The sequence below is a fragment of the Protopterus annectens genome, chromosome 10.part0, assembly GCF_019279795.1.
Source record: "Protopterus annectens isolate FY-2018-M chromosome 10.part0, PAN1.0, whole genome shotgun sequence".
Classification (NCBI taxonomy): Eukaryota; Metazoa; Chordata; order Ceratodontiformes; family Protopteridae; genus Protopterus; species Protopterus annectens.
The window spans coordinates 521,114,445-521,134,444 of record NC_056744.1 but is presented as its reverse complement, the minus strand read 5'-3'; the positions used below and the strand labels follow the sequence as shown (position 1 = coordinate 521,134,444).

Here is a 20,000-nt window from a genome sequence, read left to right as displayed (position 1 = left end):
ATTGGTGCTTCTGATGTTCAAGCATTGATACCCGGTTTCAGGACACTGTACATTTAATATAGGGTACATTGTATCATGCAATGAACATTTGAATGTTTTTCACTCAATAATGTATTGACATATATGACTACAAACAAGCTGTAGCCAAATGCATTAATGGATGTCTGTAAATATGAAAAAAAAAACATAAGTGCCCATCAGCCAAGCTGTTCTACACTGATAAACAGTTACTTCTGTACTTCACTCCCCATTCAACTGCTCAGGAAGACATGATCTGTAACATCTTTGAGTCTGTTGTTGCTAACCTTCACCAACCAGAGCATGCCATCACAAAGCAACTCGTGCACCACTCCCCCTTTATGTAGTGTCACAAACAGAAACTGAAAAAATATTCCTAAGAAAAAATCACCAGAGAGGTAGAAAACAGCACATGAAACTCCCGCCTGCCTTATATATATATCAGCTGCTGAGCATTATTTTCTCCTCTGCACTTCCAAACCTCAGACATCTCTTCTCACCCACCTGATTATGTGTCTGCTCTGAATTGATTGTGTTCAACTCAAACATGGATATTAGTTAATACTAGCAGCTGTGGGGAGGGAGTACTGTTCCCCCTCGAACTCGGATATTAGTTCAGGCCGGTAACTGTGGGGAGGAAGTGCTGCTTCCACTTAAACTTGGATATTAGTGCAGGCAGACAGTTATAGGGAGGGAGCTCTGCTCCCACTCAAACATGGATATTAGTTAATACTAGCAGCTGTGGGGAGGGAGTACTGTTCCCCCTCAAACTCTGATATTAGTTCAGGCCGGTAACTGTGGGGAGGAAGTGCTGCTTCCACTTAAACTTGGATATTAGTGCAGGCAGACAGTTATAGGGAGGGAGCTCTGCTCCCACTCAAACTTGGATATTAGTTCAGGCAGGCAGTTATGGGGAGGGATCTCTGCTCCCACTAGAACTTGGATATTAATTTGGGTAAGCAGCTGTGGGGAGGGAGCTCTGGTCCCACTTAAACTTGGATATTATCTCAGGCAAGGATCTGTGAGTAGGGAGCAGCAGGGGGATTTTATGATTTGCTAATAGAAGGGGGTTAAAATGATGTGGCATGGATTCATTAACAGGTGTCATTGTGTTTATTTTCATGTGTAGTTCACCAACAGTGCTTTGCCAAGAGGCTTCTCACTAACTGTATTGGTTGCCCATTCGCAATGTCATATAGAATAAGAGGGTCAGACATCCATAAAGCCCCCCTCCCCAATGGTCTATTTTATAGGTTATTAATTAAAACAGTTGTTTATTTGATAGTCATTAAACAATGTTTCAGTAATTCTGTCTTACTGGGAACTTTATGAAAGAAAAATGCCATTTGCCCTGAACTCGGTAAGGAAAGTATTAGGCAGTCTTTTAGCAGGGAAGCAGTTGTTAATATCCAGAAATGGAAACTAATGAAGTATACAAAGTAGATGAAGAATTACTGCTTTAAGCACACCTGCACCATTAAATCTGATCGACCCATATTTGAAGTCTTAAACAGTGCAATGATCATTTTAGCCACATGTATGTGTTCCTTTATGTGTTGTCCTGAAGTTTCTGTAGTAATAAAAACAATTACTATAGACTACAGTGGAGTCATATCAGTTCAGTGAAAGAACACTTACCCGACACCCAGATCAATGAGACCACATTGCCGACAGATCAGATCTCCGACAATGGTAAATATAAGCACTGCAGAATGGGATGTATTCCCGTTTCCTCAATAAAAACAAAATACAAAAACAAACCTGTATATAGCAGGGGGGCAAGTCCCCTGCACCCCCCACACACCCCCTACTTAAATATACCAACTCCACGATCGCACCACATTGCAGAAATGGGAATACATCCCATTCTGCACTACTTTTACTTACCATTGTTGGAGATCTGCTCTGTCAGCGATGTGGTCTCATTGATCTGGGTGTCGAGTAAGTGTTCTTTCGTTGAACCAATAGGTTCCCACTACAGCATATAAAGTCAGCATCCAGGAAAAGAAGGAAATACATTCCATTCTATTTATAAAATTGTAATATGAATGCTGTCTGAACATTCTCTGCTGTAAAATTGTAATATGAATGCTGTCTGAACATTCTCTGGTGTAAAATTGTAATATGAATGCTGTCTGAACATTCTCCGGTGTAAAATTGTAATATGAATGCTGTCTGAACATTCTCTGCTGTAAAATTGTAATATGAATGCTGTCTGAACATTCTCTGCTGTAAAATTGTAATATGAATGCTGTCTGAACATTCTCTGCTGTAAAATTGTAATATGAATGCTGTCTGAACATTCTCTGGTGTAAAATTATAATATGAATGCTGTCTGAACATTCTCTGCTGTAAAATTGTAATATGAATGCTGTCTGAACATTCTCTCCTGTAAAATTGTAATATGAATGCTGTCTGAACATTCTCTGCTGTAAAATTGTAATATGAATGCTGTCTGAACATTCTCTGGTGTAAAATTGTAATATGAATGCTGTCTGAACCTTATCTGGTGTAAAATTGTAATATGAATGCTGTCTGAACATTCTCTGGTGTAAAATTGTAATATGAATGTTGTCTGAACCTTATCTGGTGTAAAATTATAATATGAATGCTGTCTGAACATTCTCTGCTGTAAAATTCTAATATGAATGCTGTCTGAACATTCTCTGCTGTAAAATTGTAATATGAATGCTGTCTGAACCTTCTCTGGTGTAAAATTGTAATATGAATGCTGTCTGAACATTCTCTGGTATAAAATTGTAATATGAATGCTGTCTGAACATTCTCTGCTGTAAAATTGTAATATGAATGCTGTCTGAACATTCTCTGCTGTAAAATTCTAATATGAATGCTGTCTGAAGATCTCTATGGAAGCTCACACTGCATCACATTTTTCCAGTGACTTGAATGACATGTCTTTTATCTTAAAGTGCCTTAAAATATGATATTACCAGTTGAATGCAAGATTAACAAAGATGTATTCTGTTGCCCTACAGCAATTGTTTGAGAAAACATATGAATTAAAGTGGGGGAGGCTAAATAATGTATTATATAGAAGTAAATAATTTAATTCTATGCAGACTATGGCATTAACCACCTTTTTTTCTTTTTCAGACATCTCTGTCTTTTGCATTGGGTTAGACTATGTATACAATTCTTTTCCATAGTTCACCGTAAAATAACAATAGTTGCATTACTGCATAGGCATTGATATATTTTTGTGTTGCCATTTGGAACCACATCTGTTTGTTTTTTCTATGACAGTTTGAATTCCTTAACTTTCTTGCTATACTCCCTTTGAATATATGATCTTGGTGACAATCATGGCCAACTGTGTTGTCCTTGCTCTAGAACAGCACCTCCCAAAAGAAGACAAGACACCTATGTCTCTACGATTGGTAAGTGTTGTTTATCTTGTAATTGCTTGCTTTACATTCTCCTTAGTAATTTGTAAAAGCCCAGCAATCGTAAGAAACCAGCACTACAGATACAACAGTGTCAGGCATGTCTCTACGATTGGTAAGTGTTGTTTATCTTGTAATTGCTTGCTTTACATTCTCCTTAGTAATTTGTAAAAGCCCAGCAATCGTAAGAAACCAGCACTACAGATACAACAGTGTCAGGCACCAATAACAATATACATATACTGCATAATGCACTGTATATTACAGGTAAGATTCAGCAGTATAAATTATCTACAGATGGAGATCACCCATTCACATCTAATAGAAGCAGTTGCAATGCAGGTAAGCTCAGCAAAAACATGTAGCTGGGGGTTATTAGTGTAAGTGGAGGGTGTGTGTGTGTGTGTGTGTGTGTGTGTGTGTGTGTGTGTGTGTGTGTGTGTGTGTGTGTGTGTGTGTGTGTGTGTGTGTTTATGTGCAGGTTTGAAGGAGCATAAAATAAGCTATTGAATGTATGTATGTGGGTATCAGTGCATTGTCGTAGTGCATGAATTAGGTAGAGAATTGAGGTCTGGATTTTGTGTGTGTATTAGATTTCATATGAGTAAATGAGTGAGTGTTCCTGTTAGGATGATTGACTGTATGGTAGCTTGTTTGTTCATGGATGGATGTGTGTGTGTGTGTGTGTGTGTGTGTGTGTGTGTGTGTGTGTGTGTGTGTGTGTGTGTGTGCACGCACATGCATGTCCATGTACATTTGTATGTCTGTGAGTGTAGATGGATGCTTTTGACAACTCTATGCATAGGCCTCCAGGGAAAAATTACTGCCATCAGGTCTAACAGTGCAAGTGTCAAACATGAGTGATATACCACTGTACTGATAAAGCAGTCTTTCTCATTGTAGTCATAGCTGTTTCTGGCCTGCATTTTCTCATTATCTTGTAAACTGACCTACCTGTTGGACGCAATTTATATACATGATCAGGATCTTTCTGAACTCCAGAATATATGCAGCATTTAATTCCTTTCAAATCTTTCACTGCGGGTACCTTATAAATTGAGTTTGACTGGTCTTACTTTTTTATTGCATTGTGTGTGATGTTTTACTATACATCTCTAACTATTTCTTATATTTTTTATCAGTTTTATCTTTGAAACTGTCTGATAGCATTCTTTGCACTGCTTAGTTACAGATTAATATTTTGATGATTTTATTCGTACCTAACTCTACAAAGTTCTATCACTGCAGTACAAGTGTTATTCTCCCTAGTGTCTGCATTTTTACATCAAAGCAAAAATATGTTCATTTTCTTAGAATAAAACATATCTACTAGATGAAAAAGCTGATTCAACAATAATTATGGGATCACGTCAGTCGCCCTGCTAGACAGGGGTCCAGGAAAGTAAATAATGTGGGAAGAAATAGCCAGAGAATTGTTATGGCTAGGCTTGTATAGGCCCTATGGCTGATAGCCTAGTACCAACCTATGAACCTATGTTGTGGAACAGAGTATAGATATGAAGATGTTGCATTTTAATGCTAAAAGCGTTTTAAATTATAGAGCAATCTTAAAAATTATTAACAGACTAGTACTACATCTCCATAATTCATGTGTTTCAAGACTGTCAGGGCAAATCCTAAAGAAAGAATCATAGAATGTCTTGCAGTCCTGGTCAGAGAAAAGTAATATCATCTGGAAAGGAAGCTACATTAGCAAAGGTCCAGTTTTCTTTTGGACTCCAATTTTTGCAACTAATAATGTTCATCATATTGATCACTGCTGCAGCAGCCTTAGCTATATGAGGTTAGATCCTGTCAAAGATATAACAGCATGCCAGCTTCCAAAGCTTTAGGGCATCTTCCACATGCCCGAACTGTCAAGCATCTCGAGCTTAACTGACTAGTAGATGCATTTGGGCATGAAGCTCTTCAGAGTTTTCCTGCCACCGATAAGTACATTCTTCAGAGGCATTTGAGGATCGATGGTTGCATTTAGTTTCCTTTGCTTGACAGATAACCTCCCTTTGGGGGGGGAAAAAGCGTCCTTTTTCCAGCCATAAAAAGAAAAAGTTAAGCAAACAGCATTTGCCACCACAGCAGGATAGCAATTTGTCTCAGTCTCAGGTGGGTGACTCTGTTATAGGCACTTCTCGTATCCTGAACAACTCGTCTATTACCTCAGATTCCTCTGGCATAGCACCTACAGCCACTATTGACAGGGAGTTAGCCACATGCTCTGAGGCAGTTGGGATCCTGGGAGAGGGAACAGGGAAGGTTTCCCTGTTGATCAGATGTTTGTGCCATTCCTGGGAAAACAGCTGCTGCCATTAGTAAAACCCCATTTTGTGTGTCAAAAGGAAACAGAAAACCAAGCACATTTCTACTTCTCTTCAAATTTCTTTGTCGGGGAGTAATTTACAGGATCTGACTAAAAGTTTAATTTGAGCTGTCAGTACTTTTTGTGAAGTGGTTTCTAGCAAAGAAAGCAGGATTCCTCTTTCTTGAAGAAAATCAATATTCTGAATTTGAACAGAAACATGCAGGGATGGGTACAGATTTTTCCCTCATATTTCTAATTCAGACTCGGAGGAGAGCTTACTTTCTTCTTCTCCCTGTGGGGGTTTCTCTTTCTCTGGCGTATTGCTAGAATGTGCCAGTGTTTTCACTGGGAGAACACTGAGGTTTCTGAATCCATCAGAAAATACTATATGTTGTTACAGAAGGATTTTCCAAACCTACACCCATTTCTCCTGCTCTGTCTGCATTGGAGGATGTGTGTGTATGTGTGTATGTGTGTGTGTGTGTGTGTGTGTGTGTGTGTGTGTGTGTGTGTGTGTGTGTGTGTGTGTGTGTGTGTGTGTGTGTGTGTTACAGCCTGCTGTCGTCCTCATAGTCACCCATCTGCTCCTAAAGAGGCAGATAACCCGTATGATGTTCCTCCATCGTTTACATTTATATACACTATTCCCAAACCTGACCCAGCAACTATAGCTTTATTTCCCCCCATTGCTGCTAAGCACTTAGTTATTTCCAGTCCCACTCCTTCTTATAAGGATGGAAAAATAATAGATAGTTATGGGAAAAGGTGTATAATTCTGCAACTTTGATTTGCAGAATTTTGAATTGTCAGACTTGTATGTTAAAGTTTGTGAAAGTATGAGCAGTGTTTCTTCTTGTGAGGAAAAATCTGCTTTAAATGACTTAGTTTCTTGTATTGCACAGATCGTTACTCATTTTTGCAGTGTGTGCATGACTCTGTTTATAATTCTTCCAGGACTATGGCCACTGGTACTGTTTTGATGAAGTTTGCAAGGATGCATTTTCAGAACCTCCCAAATGTTGTTAAAATGAGATTTTACATTCTGTCTTAGATATAGGTTTAGTGTTTGGCCTGTCTGCTACATGGATGATCAAAAGGTGTGGTGAAAAGATCAAGATCATCTTGAGAATCTTTTAGTTTCTTTTAGCCCTCCTTTTCCAAATTGTCCAAGATATTTTTATCTCCTCATCCAGTTGTGGAAAAATACAGAATTAAATGCTATCAACAAATTTCAGATAGTCATTTAAGAAAATATGACAATGGGGGTTCCAATAAGAAGTCTCAAACTTCTCGAAACCAAGAACAGTCCAACAAGTCTGAATGACTGTTAACGAGACCTTGTGACTCCCGCACTGGCCACTTTTTTCTTCCACAAAGTCTGAATCTCTATTTTTCTCTTTGGCAACAGATTGTTTCAGACAAAGGGGTTCTGAAAATCAGTCATCAGGGTTACAGATGGCACTGGGAGGAAATTTTTCCTTTCCAGAGGGTCATTCTTCATCCTACAGATCAGACTTTTTTGTTTCCACCTGTTCTTCATCACATGCTGTCCCAAGGAATGATGTAGCCAGTTTCTCCTTCCTAGGTGGAGAAGGGACTTTATTCAAGGATGTTGCTAGTACCAAAGAAAGAAAATGCTTGGAGACCAGTTCTGGGTTTTTCTTTCCTTAAACTGTATGTGATAGTGCCCAACTTCAGAATTATGTCAGTTTACAACCTGTTACCTTTTCTTAGTCTTTCTAGTTTCCTGGTAATACATCGCTATTCATTCAGACTGCAGAAGTTACTTAAGGTTTTGTATGTCTAGATCATAACATTGCTCTACCTTACCAATTTGGACTATCCACTGCACCAAGAGGGCTCGCAAAGTGTCTAACTCCTGTTATAGCTCTTTGCAGGCTACAGGTATCCACATTTTCCATAATTAGAAGACTTGCTTATTATTATTAATTGTATTTATGTATTATTTATTGACATTTGATTACAGGGAAAGTACAAATGGGTAGAGCCCATTTTCAGCTGTGGCCAAGAAAGAAAAATGCAGAACTCTCTTTACACAGTCTTTGTCAAAGTGACAAGAAGATCTCTTTCTATCTTGGGTGAGAGATCTCTTACACAAGCTTGGATTCTTAGAAAGCATTCAAAACTCTTTCTTGAGTACTTAACACAAGATTGTGTTCCTGGGATCTAAATTAGACACTTTGGTTCAAAGAGCTTTTCTTCCACAGGATAAAGTAGATCTTTTCTCAGACGTGTGTCACTGCAAGGAAATACAGACTAATGACATCTATGACTGTCATGATAATCCCGGCAAGACTCCATATGAGAAAGATACAGTAGTATCTGAAATTTCTTTGGTACAGACATTAACACCCTTTATCTTTTCAAGTCCCAAAGCTCGGGTTTGTCAGAAGATAACATTTTTTGGTGGAGAAAACAAATATCCTTAAATCCAGGTTTCTGTTTCTCTTTCTCTGTTCCAAAGCAATTTTTCTAACTTTGATCAGAGCATGGACTTGTTCAAGGACAAATTATACTCCTTAAGGAGTACACAGCTAGAGATAGACTACTTGAATGAATGTCTGAGAGTAAAACGTGTCCCGAAAGGGCTACGCTTTTTTAAATTTCCAAACAATGTCCAGTATGGTACTGATTATTATTTTAACTTGTGTGAGATTTTTGATAAAGCTGGATTGGAAATGTTGCATGTAATGGTAGGGGAATATGAACTGAAAGCACAAACATTAATGAATGAGCTAGACACTTTAAACAATGAGTTAACATCTAGTACTAATTTTAGTGCTTTTAAACCAAACTATGACAAGGTTTTGATAATGTTGATGTTTTTGTGATAAGATTCTTAACAGAAAACTAAGAAAATTAGAACGTGATCTCATCGAATACAGGGATGGCCTTGCCTACCCTAGCCCCAATGGTTACAATAAAACTTCTTCCAAAAACAACACCACAAACACAGATTGGGCTAGTGACACATATGACAGACAAGAGGAACCCCTTAGAAGAAGTGAAAGGCTAGCAGAGAAGAACAGAAGGGGTACTAACAACCAGGATTTTCAACAGAACCCCGGCCAGACCGGGGTTTGGGGACAGAGACAAAGACAGGCACCGAGGTCTTGGAATTTTGTTCACTAATAAACCACCATACACCAACTACCCTAACATCCCTGGATGATCTTATAATTGACCAAGCCCCAAATCTGGGTTTACACAATCAAAACCCTACTAATATTGAGGGTAACTGCACTATTTTAAGGAGAAACAACTTTGCCATATACAATTACACGGACATGAACCTTCCTACAAATGCTTTTGATATTTTCACTCGAGGGCTAGATTTTGTCCCAACTAAACCCATGAATTTAACACAAGCTTTGATAGATTTAAAAATGTTTACCAGAGCTTTAAACTTAAATTTGATTTTTAAAGGGCAAACACTTAATGCAGCAGGCCCAATGCGTGCAAGTCTCTTTAACCCCCCACTACACCCAATAATCCTCTTTTTTGAAAAGTTAGTGGAGAACGACTTCAGGAAAGTATATAATAATCAAGAAATTCTACTTCATCCAAATTTTTCTGAACAAGAAATGAATTTTATTGAACACTTGCATGAAGAAAAATCAGGGTCATGAAACCTGATAAAGGAGGGGAATTGTCCTTATGTTCTCAGAGGACTACGAAGCCCACATGCACACTATGTTGCAGAATGACGAACAATACGAGACGGTTTCACGAAACGAGATCAATATAGCCTTTGCTGAGATTAAGTACTATCTTAGTGACCTTCTATTACAACAGGCCATCAATGAAAAGGTCTACAACTACTTACATGTGGAAAAGCCCAGAATACCAGTCATCTTTGGGATACCTAAAACCCACAAAGGAATAAATCCACTACAATTTAGGCCGATTGTATCAGGAGCAGGTGGAGTGACTGAGCCCCTGGGAAAATTTATTGATTACATGACCAAAGAATACACGTCTTTATTGTCCCATGTCTGCAAGGATTCTTGGCACTTCCTCCGGGACATTCCCACCTCTTGCTACTCCCCAGACACCTTAATGGTCACAGTGGACATCAAAGATCTGTTTTCCAGCATCCCTCATCAAAAGGGTTTGGAATGGTTTGCCCAATTTCTAGGCCAGAAGACAACCCTTAGTAACAAAATGTCCAACTTGCTTACCGAAATGATGGAGATGGTTTTGTCCAACAACTTCATCTTTTTTAATGGTGAATTATACCGCAACGCAAGGTTGCCATGGGGCATCTTGTGCATCCTTCTACGCAAATGTAGTATTGCACATGTGGGAGCATACATTCGTTTTAATACCCCCATGGAAAGATCACATTCTTTTCTACAGACGTTATTTGGATGACATCTGTATTTTATGGTCTGGCTCTGAAGGGAACCTATCTGAATTCTTTACACACATCAATTCAACAACGAATTTCCTACAATTCACACACACAGTGGATCAGCACAAACTTCATTATCTGGACATTACTCTTTATAAGGACTACAATCAGAAAACTTTCCATTCCAAACTACATCGCAAGGCAACATTTTCCAACTCCTTGCTACACTTCGAAAGTGCCCACCCACCATATCAAAAGAGGGGGATCATTAAGGGGCAGCTCATCAGAGCAAGTAGAATATGCAGTACGGAGAAAGATTTTGATTCTGAGGTGGAATTTTTGAAAAACCTTTTCTTGGAGAGAGGTTACCCTCTGGAACTATTTCTAACTCTAGCAGCAGAGGTAAAATCTGCACGACATTCCCTCTACAAACCAATACTGGGGGGGGGGGGGTTGTACCAGTGACCAACAATACACAAAACAAGGATACTGCTCACACTAACAGTTTTGCACACACATACTCATCAAATTCCTATGAATTGGAAGAAACAATCTTACATCACTGGCCGGTTTTAACCCTCTTTGAAGAACTAAAGGACTACATACCACCTAAACCCAGTTTTGTTCGTAAAAGAGGGGCTAATTTAAAGGAATTATTTGAAAGAAATCAAAGAAAAAAGATGAAGGTAAAACAACCAAGGCTGGGCACATTCAAATGTGGTGCCTGTGCCCAATGTCATGCCATATCCAAAGAAACAGCACCATACCTCCCGTCTAGGAACTACAAGATACACCCTACTGGATTTTACACCTGTGCCTCTAGAGGGGTCATATACTTGGGGATGTGCACCAACTGTCAAAGTTTCTATGTGGGCAAAACTGAGAGGGAACTAAGAAAACGTATCTACGAGCATCTTTATGACATGACCAGGAAGAAGGAAACCAACGCCTTCTACAAACACTCACTCTCCTGCCCAGAACCCAAAATCCAGTTTCTAGTTCTGGAACAGGTTGAGCCAGATGCAAGAGGTGGTGACTGGGAATCCACCTTGGGCTACCGTGAACTATTATGGCAGTTGAGACTGAATGCAGGGAAGCCACCAGGTCTGAATGGGATGATCAGCATTAAACCGGTCCTCAAGCTTAGGAGGGCTAGGTTATAACTCTCACACTTGAACCCCTTCATACCACAGCATCCCCACACAGCATATTAAATTATTGAACATCCACGGTTATAGGATTCCGACTAATAAATCAAATTCTATATGAAATGTTATATGGATGGGCATTAAAATATCTCACGATATTTTATTGCATGTTTTTATCAGTGTAAAGTAATAAGGAAAAAAAATTTTTAACAATTCACTGACAATCTAAACACATCTTTAAGCATATTCTTTAACAATCTACAACCCCAATCAGACATCAGACTTTTATGTCCTGAAACCTAGGAAACTGGCATTTTAAAATGTTTTTATGGTTAGTCATTTTTATTTAAGTGCATATGTTATTGCAAACATTTCATTTTTTGGGTTGATATAATGACTAACTTTTTTTAACACCCAACTCTAAAGCACCACATCTTAGTACTAGATTTACTAATTAATTAATTGTATAATTGCCAGGCTATTTAATGGAGGTTACTGCACACTGCAATTTGTTTTCACTTGATAAAGCTCAGGAATGCCTGAGCGAAAGCGCTTGTTTGTGACACTGCTATGCTTCATGATAATGAGGCATTCAACAGGAGAGACCTTTTTTAGTTAGCCACATGCTGGCCCAGAACTTCCTGCAGTTAGGCATTTATGCAGTGTAAAGTAGCACTCCTGCCTGCTTGTGTGAATGAACATGGCCAAAAGCCATGGTCATACTTCATGGTAGACATGAGTGCTGGACAGCTTACTGTTTAGGTGGTGTTAGGGTGTCTGTATGTTAGGAGCTGCATGTGTCACTGTATATGTGTGTGTGTGTCATACCTCTTGACAAAATGGGGGACAAAGGCCCAAAAATAGGGACAGATTTTAAATATTGCTCTTAGAAACTTAGAAAGTGTCTAGAGTAACAGGGTGTGTGTTAACACACATTTACTGAAGTATTTGAAGTCTGAAACTCAGATGTATGTCATTATTTAGCAACTTCAATCCTCAGATTATCCCACTGATTTGTCAGAAAGCCACAAATGTTATGAGAATAGACCAAAAATATAAAAACATCTGGACATTCTGTGAAAATCTGGACAGTTGAGAGGTATGGTGTGTGTGTGTGTGTGTGTGTGTGTGTGTGTGTGTGTGTGTGTGTGTGTGTGTGTGTGTGTGTGTGTGTGATGAATGTGTGAATGTGGGTGGCCATGTGTATGTGTGTTTATGTGTGTTCACACAAAGCATGCAACACTTGCTAGGGAGTAACTCTAAAGACATGGTATTGGGTGACACAAGCCACCAAGGAGAACACTAATAAAAAAAATATATATATATATCTGCTTTTACTGTATTTGTGTTTTTTCCTACTTTATTTTGCTTTTGCGTCATCTTAAAAGTACTCAATTGTATTTATTACTGCTTGGTGTAACTCATTGTAAGCCTTTTAGTTTAAGCACCTGGGCTTCAGACCAGTTTTACATTAGGAAGGTTTGTGGCCTGCACTGTGGTGGCAGAACAGGTAGCTTACATCCTTCTAAGTTGGGAACTGCTGATTGAGAGCTCAGTGTCTGTTATTCTAAAAGTTTATTAGTTCTGGTTTAAGCACTTGGGCTTCAGGCCAGTTATTTTACGTTAAGAAGGATTGCGGTCTGCACTCTTGTGGGAGGAGAGGCTGGACTCTGCCCTTCTGAGCAGGGAATTTCTGGTTAGAGGCTTATAGTGCCTGCATATTCTAACTGTTTCTTACTGAAATTGGTACACCTTGTTTGCTGTAGCATAGACTAGATCCAGGCCTGCTGAATCTAGCTTTATTTGTATGCTTTTTGTTTGTTTATTTCCCTGAAACGCTAATTCCACCTAAAATGCGGCCTTTTAGCACTTCTGTGGATCCCTAGTGATATCTGCATTGCTTACTGTACTTATTTCCTTGTTTCACTTGAAAGAAAGTTACTGTTTGTTGTTTTTGCATTTAAGTTTCCTGTAACACATTGCATTTAAGTTACCTGGCACTTGCTCACTAAAGCAATTATATAAGTCAGCTCTAAAAAATTAAAAGCACTACACCCTCACAAACTCCCCTTGAGTACCTTGTTCCCCATTGGCCCTTTTTTTCAATTATAAAGGAATTCCCAATACTATTCTAGCATGTCCAAAGGTCAGTTGTCAATCTCCTCTCCGGTCCAGCTGGTGAATGTGGGAATCTTGAGGCAATGTTACAACTGCCTCATGTACACAGACAACCCTCTCCTCCTCCCAACAAATTCCAACACATGTGAGAGATGCAACCATATAGCCAAACTGGAGGCTAAGCTCTCTCAACTCAGTACTGGCATAACCAGTCAGGAGGAGAAGGAAACCACACTCACTACAATTCCAGTCTCACATAGACCTACCACGACAACAAACCAAACACATAAACACACAAAAATATACTCGGAGGCTCTAAATAAAAATCTGCCTAAGCAGCAGAGACCTCCAAAGCAGACACCCAAGCAACCGCTACCCCAAAACAAAACACGTGCAACACATAGCTCACAAAGCCAGTGTGCCGAACAGTCACAGCCCTTAAGGCTAAACAACACACCTGATACACTTGTAATAGGTGACTCTATTGTCAGGCACACTGACGTCCCGCTCACCAGGATGAACAAGGAAACGGTCACGGTGAGCTGCCTGTCGGGCGCTAGGATCCGCCACATAACACAAGCACTCAGGTCACTCCAAGGCAAGTACAAATATGACTCAGTCATTGTCCATGCTGGCGTGAATGACCTGAGACGTACCTCCCTGGACTACACGAAAAGAGACATAGAGGAGCTCTCTGAGCATGTAGCCCAGGCCGGTATGACCCTGACCTTGAGTAGCATCTTACCCTCACCAAAAATGATGCCACAATATGAAGACAAGATGATCAATTTCAACAATTGGCTTAAGTGTTGGTGTCATTCAAAGGGGATCCAATGCCTGTCAGCCTGGGATGACATGCTCGACAAGCCACGATGCTTCGCTAGGGACGGCTTGCACCTGTCACCCCTGGGCTTTCGGATATTGGCAAAGGCTCTTGCTACCCCCATAGTGCCTTTTTTAGGCAAGGTTCAAAAGACAAACCCACCTCCATAGGTATCACAAGGGATAAGAAACTAAGAGTAATGCTACTCAATGCCAGAAGTCTAAACCTCAAGATGCACGCACTCGAAACTCTCCTTAGCATGGAGAACATCGATATCTGTGCAGTAACAGAAACCTGGTTCAAGGCTCCCGAGAGCACCCCAGCACTACCAGGTTATACCTCATACCATGCTTTTCGGGTATAAAACTTGGACCAAACCACAAAAGGAGGGGGAGTATCAATATTCGTCAAAGATACCCACATCTCCAGGTTGGTGGCACAGCACGAAGCATCAGAGACTATCCATGTGCAACTAACAGTGGGTAAAACTGCCTTCCAGTTTATAGCCTGTTACAGACCACCCTCCCAAACCCAGGAAACCCACTCGGCCTTCCTGAGAACACTGGAAAATATGAAGGTCTTTCCAAACACCATTATATTGGGCGACTTCAACTACTCAAACATAGACTGGGAGCATTACTCTAGCTCCAACACCCTAGCCCAAAGGTTCCTAGAATTTATAAACTCAAATGCTATGGAACAACTTGTTACCACTCCCACAAGAGGGGAAAACATACTGGACCTGATCATCACCAACATGGCGACACTATGCTCCAGACCAGAAGTGTATCCCTCACTGGTAAGATCAGACCATAAACTAATCTCACTGGATATTCACATCCCGACCCCACCCCCTGCCCAGAAAACCACAGTGAAAAACTTCTCTAAAGCAAATTTCACACGCCTGAAAACTGAGAGTAAATCCTTCAAAGCCCCGGCCTGTGGAAAATATGGCCCAGACCGCAGAATCCTTTATAAACGCATTCTATGAACACCTTCAGGAATGCATGGATCATGCAATCCCAAATAAAATCAAGACCCAATCCTCCAAAGGCAGATGTCCTGTCTGGTGGACCCCAGCCATAAACAAACTATACAATAGAAGGAGGAAGCTACTACATGATAGAGCAAAATCCCAAAAAGGGAAGGCATCTCTGATCAGTATTAGCAAAAAACTACGGGCACTCATAAAATCGTCTAAGGCCAGCTTCGAGAGAAAAATTGCACAGGACACTAAGGATAATCACAATGCTTTCTTTAGTTATGTTAGGAACCTGGGTGGGAATTCCCAGATATGCTCAGAATTAGTCCAAAATGACAAAAAATACACTGAGCCCACAGACATTGCCAACATCCTAGCTAACAGGTTCAGTGCAAACTTCTCCCCCCTTTCCCCACCAAAAGGGCAAATATCTATCCCAACAGAGTGCTGCCCCCCTGACATCTCAGATGCTCAGGTAAGAGCCGCCCTCTCCAAAGCAAAAAACACAGCATCAATGGGACCAGATGGTGTCCCGGGCTGCGTCCTACATGAACTCCAAGAAGAGCTAAACCCAAACATAAAACTACTGTTCAATCTTAGCCTTACTACAGGATATGTACCCAAAGAGTGGCGTACAGCAACAGTGGTCCCTTTCCACAAAGGTGGTGCCTCAACGGATCCTGGAAACTATCGCCCCATAAGCCTGACTAGCTTGGTCTGCAAAGCTATGGAAAGGATCATCATGGACCTCATAAATAAAGATATTGGGGACCTACAGACACTGGATCCGACCCAGTTTGGCTTTGTTAAGGGCAGATCCTGCCTCTTAAACCTGGTCGATTTCTTTGAAATAGTCACCAAGGCCATTGACGAGGGGAAGGTGGTCCACACAGCCTACCTGGATCTCGCAAAAGCCTTCGATATAATACCCCACTCGGGCATTATAGATAAGCTCACCAGCTTAAATATAAACCCCTATGTCACTAGATGGGTTGCAAACTGGCTCAAGGACACAACCCACATGGTTAGAATTGCTGGAGCCATGTCAGACTCCAAACCAGTTACAAGTGGCATCCCACAAGGCTCAGTCCTGGGACCTCTCTTGTTCGGTATATATTTCTCCGCATTACACGCCAATACGGAAGGACTGTGGCTGACCAAGTTCGCAGATGACTGCAAACTGGGCACCATAATCAACTCTCCAGCCGACACAAGCATCCTCCAAAAGGGCCTCATAGAAACAGACAACTGGTGCCAGAGCCATGGCCTCAAGCTAAACGCCAAAAAGTGTATAGTCATCCCCTTTGGCAAAAACAAAGTGCCCACAAATTACCACATAGGTGGTAATCCATTAAGTACAGAAGAAGTCATTAGGGACCTGGGGACCCAAGTTGATAGCAATCTCTCATTTGACAACCACGTGGCCAAAGTGGTTAGAAAAACATTTTATATAGCCCACCTAATCATGAAGGGATTCACATCTAGATCAGGGGAGGTCATCGTACCTCTTTACTCATCCCTCATCAGGCCCATAATTGAGTACAATGCCCCTTTTGGGATGTACCTTACCAGACACCTGCAGCAACTGGAAAGACCCCAAAAGTACATCACTAAGAGGATCAAAGGGCTCAAACAGATGCCATATGCTGCCTGGTTAAAGAAACTCCAGCTCTACTCAGTGGCATACCGCCTGCTCAGAGGCGATCTGTGCCTGACGTATAAAGCCATGTCCAACCCGGAATTAATGGACATGCTGCACCTCAGAAAATCCAAATCCCATCGAGCTACGCGCTCGAGAGACTTGAACCTCAGCACTGAAATAAATAGGACATGCTGGAGGGACAGATTCATAAGCCAGAGGCTCCCTTCACTCTGGAATAAAATCCCAGTCCAGGTTAGGCAGAGTCCCACATTGACTCTCTTCAAGAGGAATCTTGATGAGTGGATGGGAGATCGTAGGTTTACCCCGGCTATCACTTCTGTGTCACTGTTAGACAGAGGCACAGTATACTAACCTCAAAAAAAAGGCATAGCAAAATTAATTTAAAATGGGTGGCGAAAGCCAAACACACTCTGGCTAGGCTTATAAATGCCCTAGGGCAGATAGCCTAGTATGAACCTATGAACTAAAGATGTGGGTCTGGGGTAAACACGAGACATCAAGGGGAACTCTTTACTACTATGCCTTAATGGGACTTATGCAACATGAAGATGGGGGGAGGGCACTATGCACCAGGTATAACAGATTGTGCACTTATACAAGATATGGGCAAGGGAGGCTACTGAGTGCCAGGTATAACAGATCATGTCTGGGGCACTTATACAAGATGTGGGTTGGAGGTAACACGAGATGAGGGATACTATATATAGTTGTGCCTTAAAGGCACTTAATAAAAAAAAATAATAATGTGTAACGTGGAACCACTAGGCACAACGCATACAATAAATTGCAAATCTTAAAGGTACTAAAAGGGATTTCAACCTAGTACCCTCCAGCCAAGGATATTAATCCTATGCACCATTGCCAGACACCAGGGAGATATATAAGAAAATACAAGAAACTACACCCTTGATCATGGCTACATTTACATTAATCCCCAAAGTTAACTGCTAAGTTAGTTATTTTTCTTTTTAACATATACTGAGAATCTCAGACATTATTCAATGCCTGTAACACCTCATGAGCCATGAGGAGTTGGCCAGGAATCATAAAGCTTACCCTCAACAGTGTAGCCCGAGAAAGGCATGCAGCCAGAGATGGATTCTAGTTAATCCTCCTACAAACTTAGAAGGTCAGTAGTATAACAGCTTTTGTACTACCTTAGATTTACTGAAGGATACGAAGTGCGAAACTCTAATGTCTGGAATTAATGACTGACTGTATTCATTTGTGATATAGCAGAGCAGAAAAAAGGAGACATCGGGGATGTTTTGATGACATAGGCACAGGAATGGTGTGTGTGCGCGTGTGTGCGCGCGTGTGCATGCGTGCATGTGCATGTGTGTGTGTGTGTGTGTGTGTGTGTGTGTGTGTGTCTGTCTATGCTAACACAATGCATTGGCTACCAATTTTAACTACCATGAGTAAGTGTTGATCTGCACTTGCAGCAGTTAACAGCAATTCAGAGACTTGAAATTTAGCCAGTAATGTGGTCTTTCCTCATTGTGGCTAATGTGTCTCTAACTACAATAATACTTCCTTAAGGAAACAGTGCCCTGTTATGGCATCTCTTAATATAAGTGGTGGGGTTCTTGTTGAATTTCTGGGAAAGACTGAAGTAAGTGCAATGAAATACAAGTATATTGAAATTATTGTGTTTCTATCTGCAGGAAGTGAGAATTGTACAACAAACTAAGTGTAAAAGTGAAAGTAGTATATCAGTTGAAATCAGACTTCACCATTTATTTATCCTTTGTTGTCTGAACCACCTCAACTGGCTCCTCTCAAGCAGATCCCGAGGCACACCTTGGATATGCTGGAGTATATTTTAACTGTAATTTGCTGAATTTTCCTTATTCTTCTTATTTTAGCCATTTTATTTTTAGTTATTTATAAAAACTAAGTCAATTAATATATGTTATTATCTACTTATTATCTTTTTCTAAGTTTGGTGTTCCTTCTGTGTATTTAGAATATGTTTTTGAACAATCTGAAGTAAGGGATTTTATTGAACGTTTCTCCATTGCAGCTTCAGAACTTGTTACAAGTTTGTATATAGTTTTTGTTGAAAGATTTCGGATTTTTATGATGCCTAGATTGGGTAAACAAAATTAAAATAATCCATTGATAAATGCAATTTTGTATGTCTGTGTTTACATTTTAACAGAGGAAAGTCAATGTACTTTAATGGCATTTAATCGAAGATTACTACATTTTATACTCACATTAATAGTTCTGTAACATTTTTATTGTACTTTATTGACAGCATCATGAGAAAAATCATAGCACCTCCAGAATATTTATACTGACGTTGTTTATGGATGAAAATGGATCAGAAGTTGTTTGGGTTGGGAGGATGGCCTAATGGTTAAGGTGTTTGCCTTACAAACACAAGGTGCAGGGTTCAAGTCTCACAAGGGATAATTGGCTAGGCTTAAAATGGCTCGCAAGGGCAGTTAGCTCAGTACTAACCTATGAACCTATGAACCTATTAGCAGTTATTAAAATTATGCAGTAATATTTTTGTTGTACATTGCTATACGTAACTAGGCTAATTACATATTGTTAAAGAGCAGTGTAAAATATTTGTATAAATTTATTAATATTCTTATAACCTAGTTAGCTATAAATTATGAGGGCAAAGGTTCAGATGGGCCAAACAAAATAATATGACTAGAGTAACAAGTAGACCCCAAGGTATTAACATGCTGGCAGTCATCCAGTGAATGGTGAGAGAGAGTGACAGAAAATCAAAATGGCAGTCTAACCAGAGGAAACAACTGGAAGGTTTGAAAGAGGCCAGTTCTGAAGGAGTCATGCATGTAGAAAGTGAAATTTTATATAGAAGTATATGCTGTCATAAAAAGAATATATACCTTAAGGAAGAACATAAACATTTTGCAAAAATGATCATGTATAATGCCACAATTTTAAGATATACTACCTAAAAAAAATAAACACACACATATACTAGTTGGAATTATTAGAGCAAATTGTGATATATTTAAATTAGATAGTGGATTATGAAGTGTGGTACATAAGTCACTTTTTTGTAATGTAGAGGTTTAATTTGGGAGAAACTTAATCATATATAATTCCAACAGAACTTGAAGATAATAGCAGTTTAGGGAAGTATAGGTGTGGAAAATGCA

The 20,000-nt window shown here is 40.0% G+C and overlaps 1 protein-coding gene across 1 annotated transcript in view; it reads left to right on the top strand.

Annotated features, from left to right (window-relative positions):
• The window catches only part of LOC122813204 (voltage-dependent R-type calcium channel subunit alpha-1E-like), a 4,399,719-nt gene that overhangs the window by 324,546 nt on the left and 4,055,173 nt on the right, over window positions 1-20,000 (top strand). Inside the window, exon 2 of the mRNA XM_044085387.1 lies at window positions 3,311-3,416. Within this exon, the coding sequence (XP_043941322.1) occupies window positions 3,311-3,416 (106 nt within the window). The remainder of the gene's footprint in view (window positions 1-3,310; window positions 3,417-20,000) is intronic.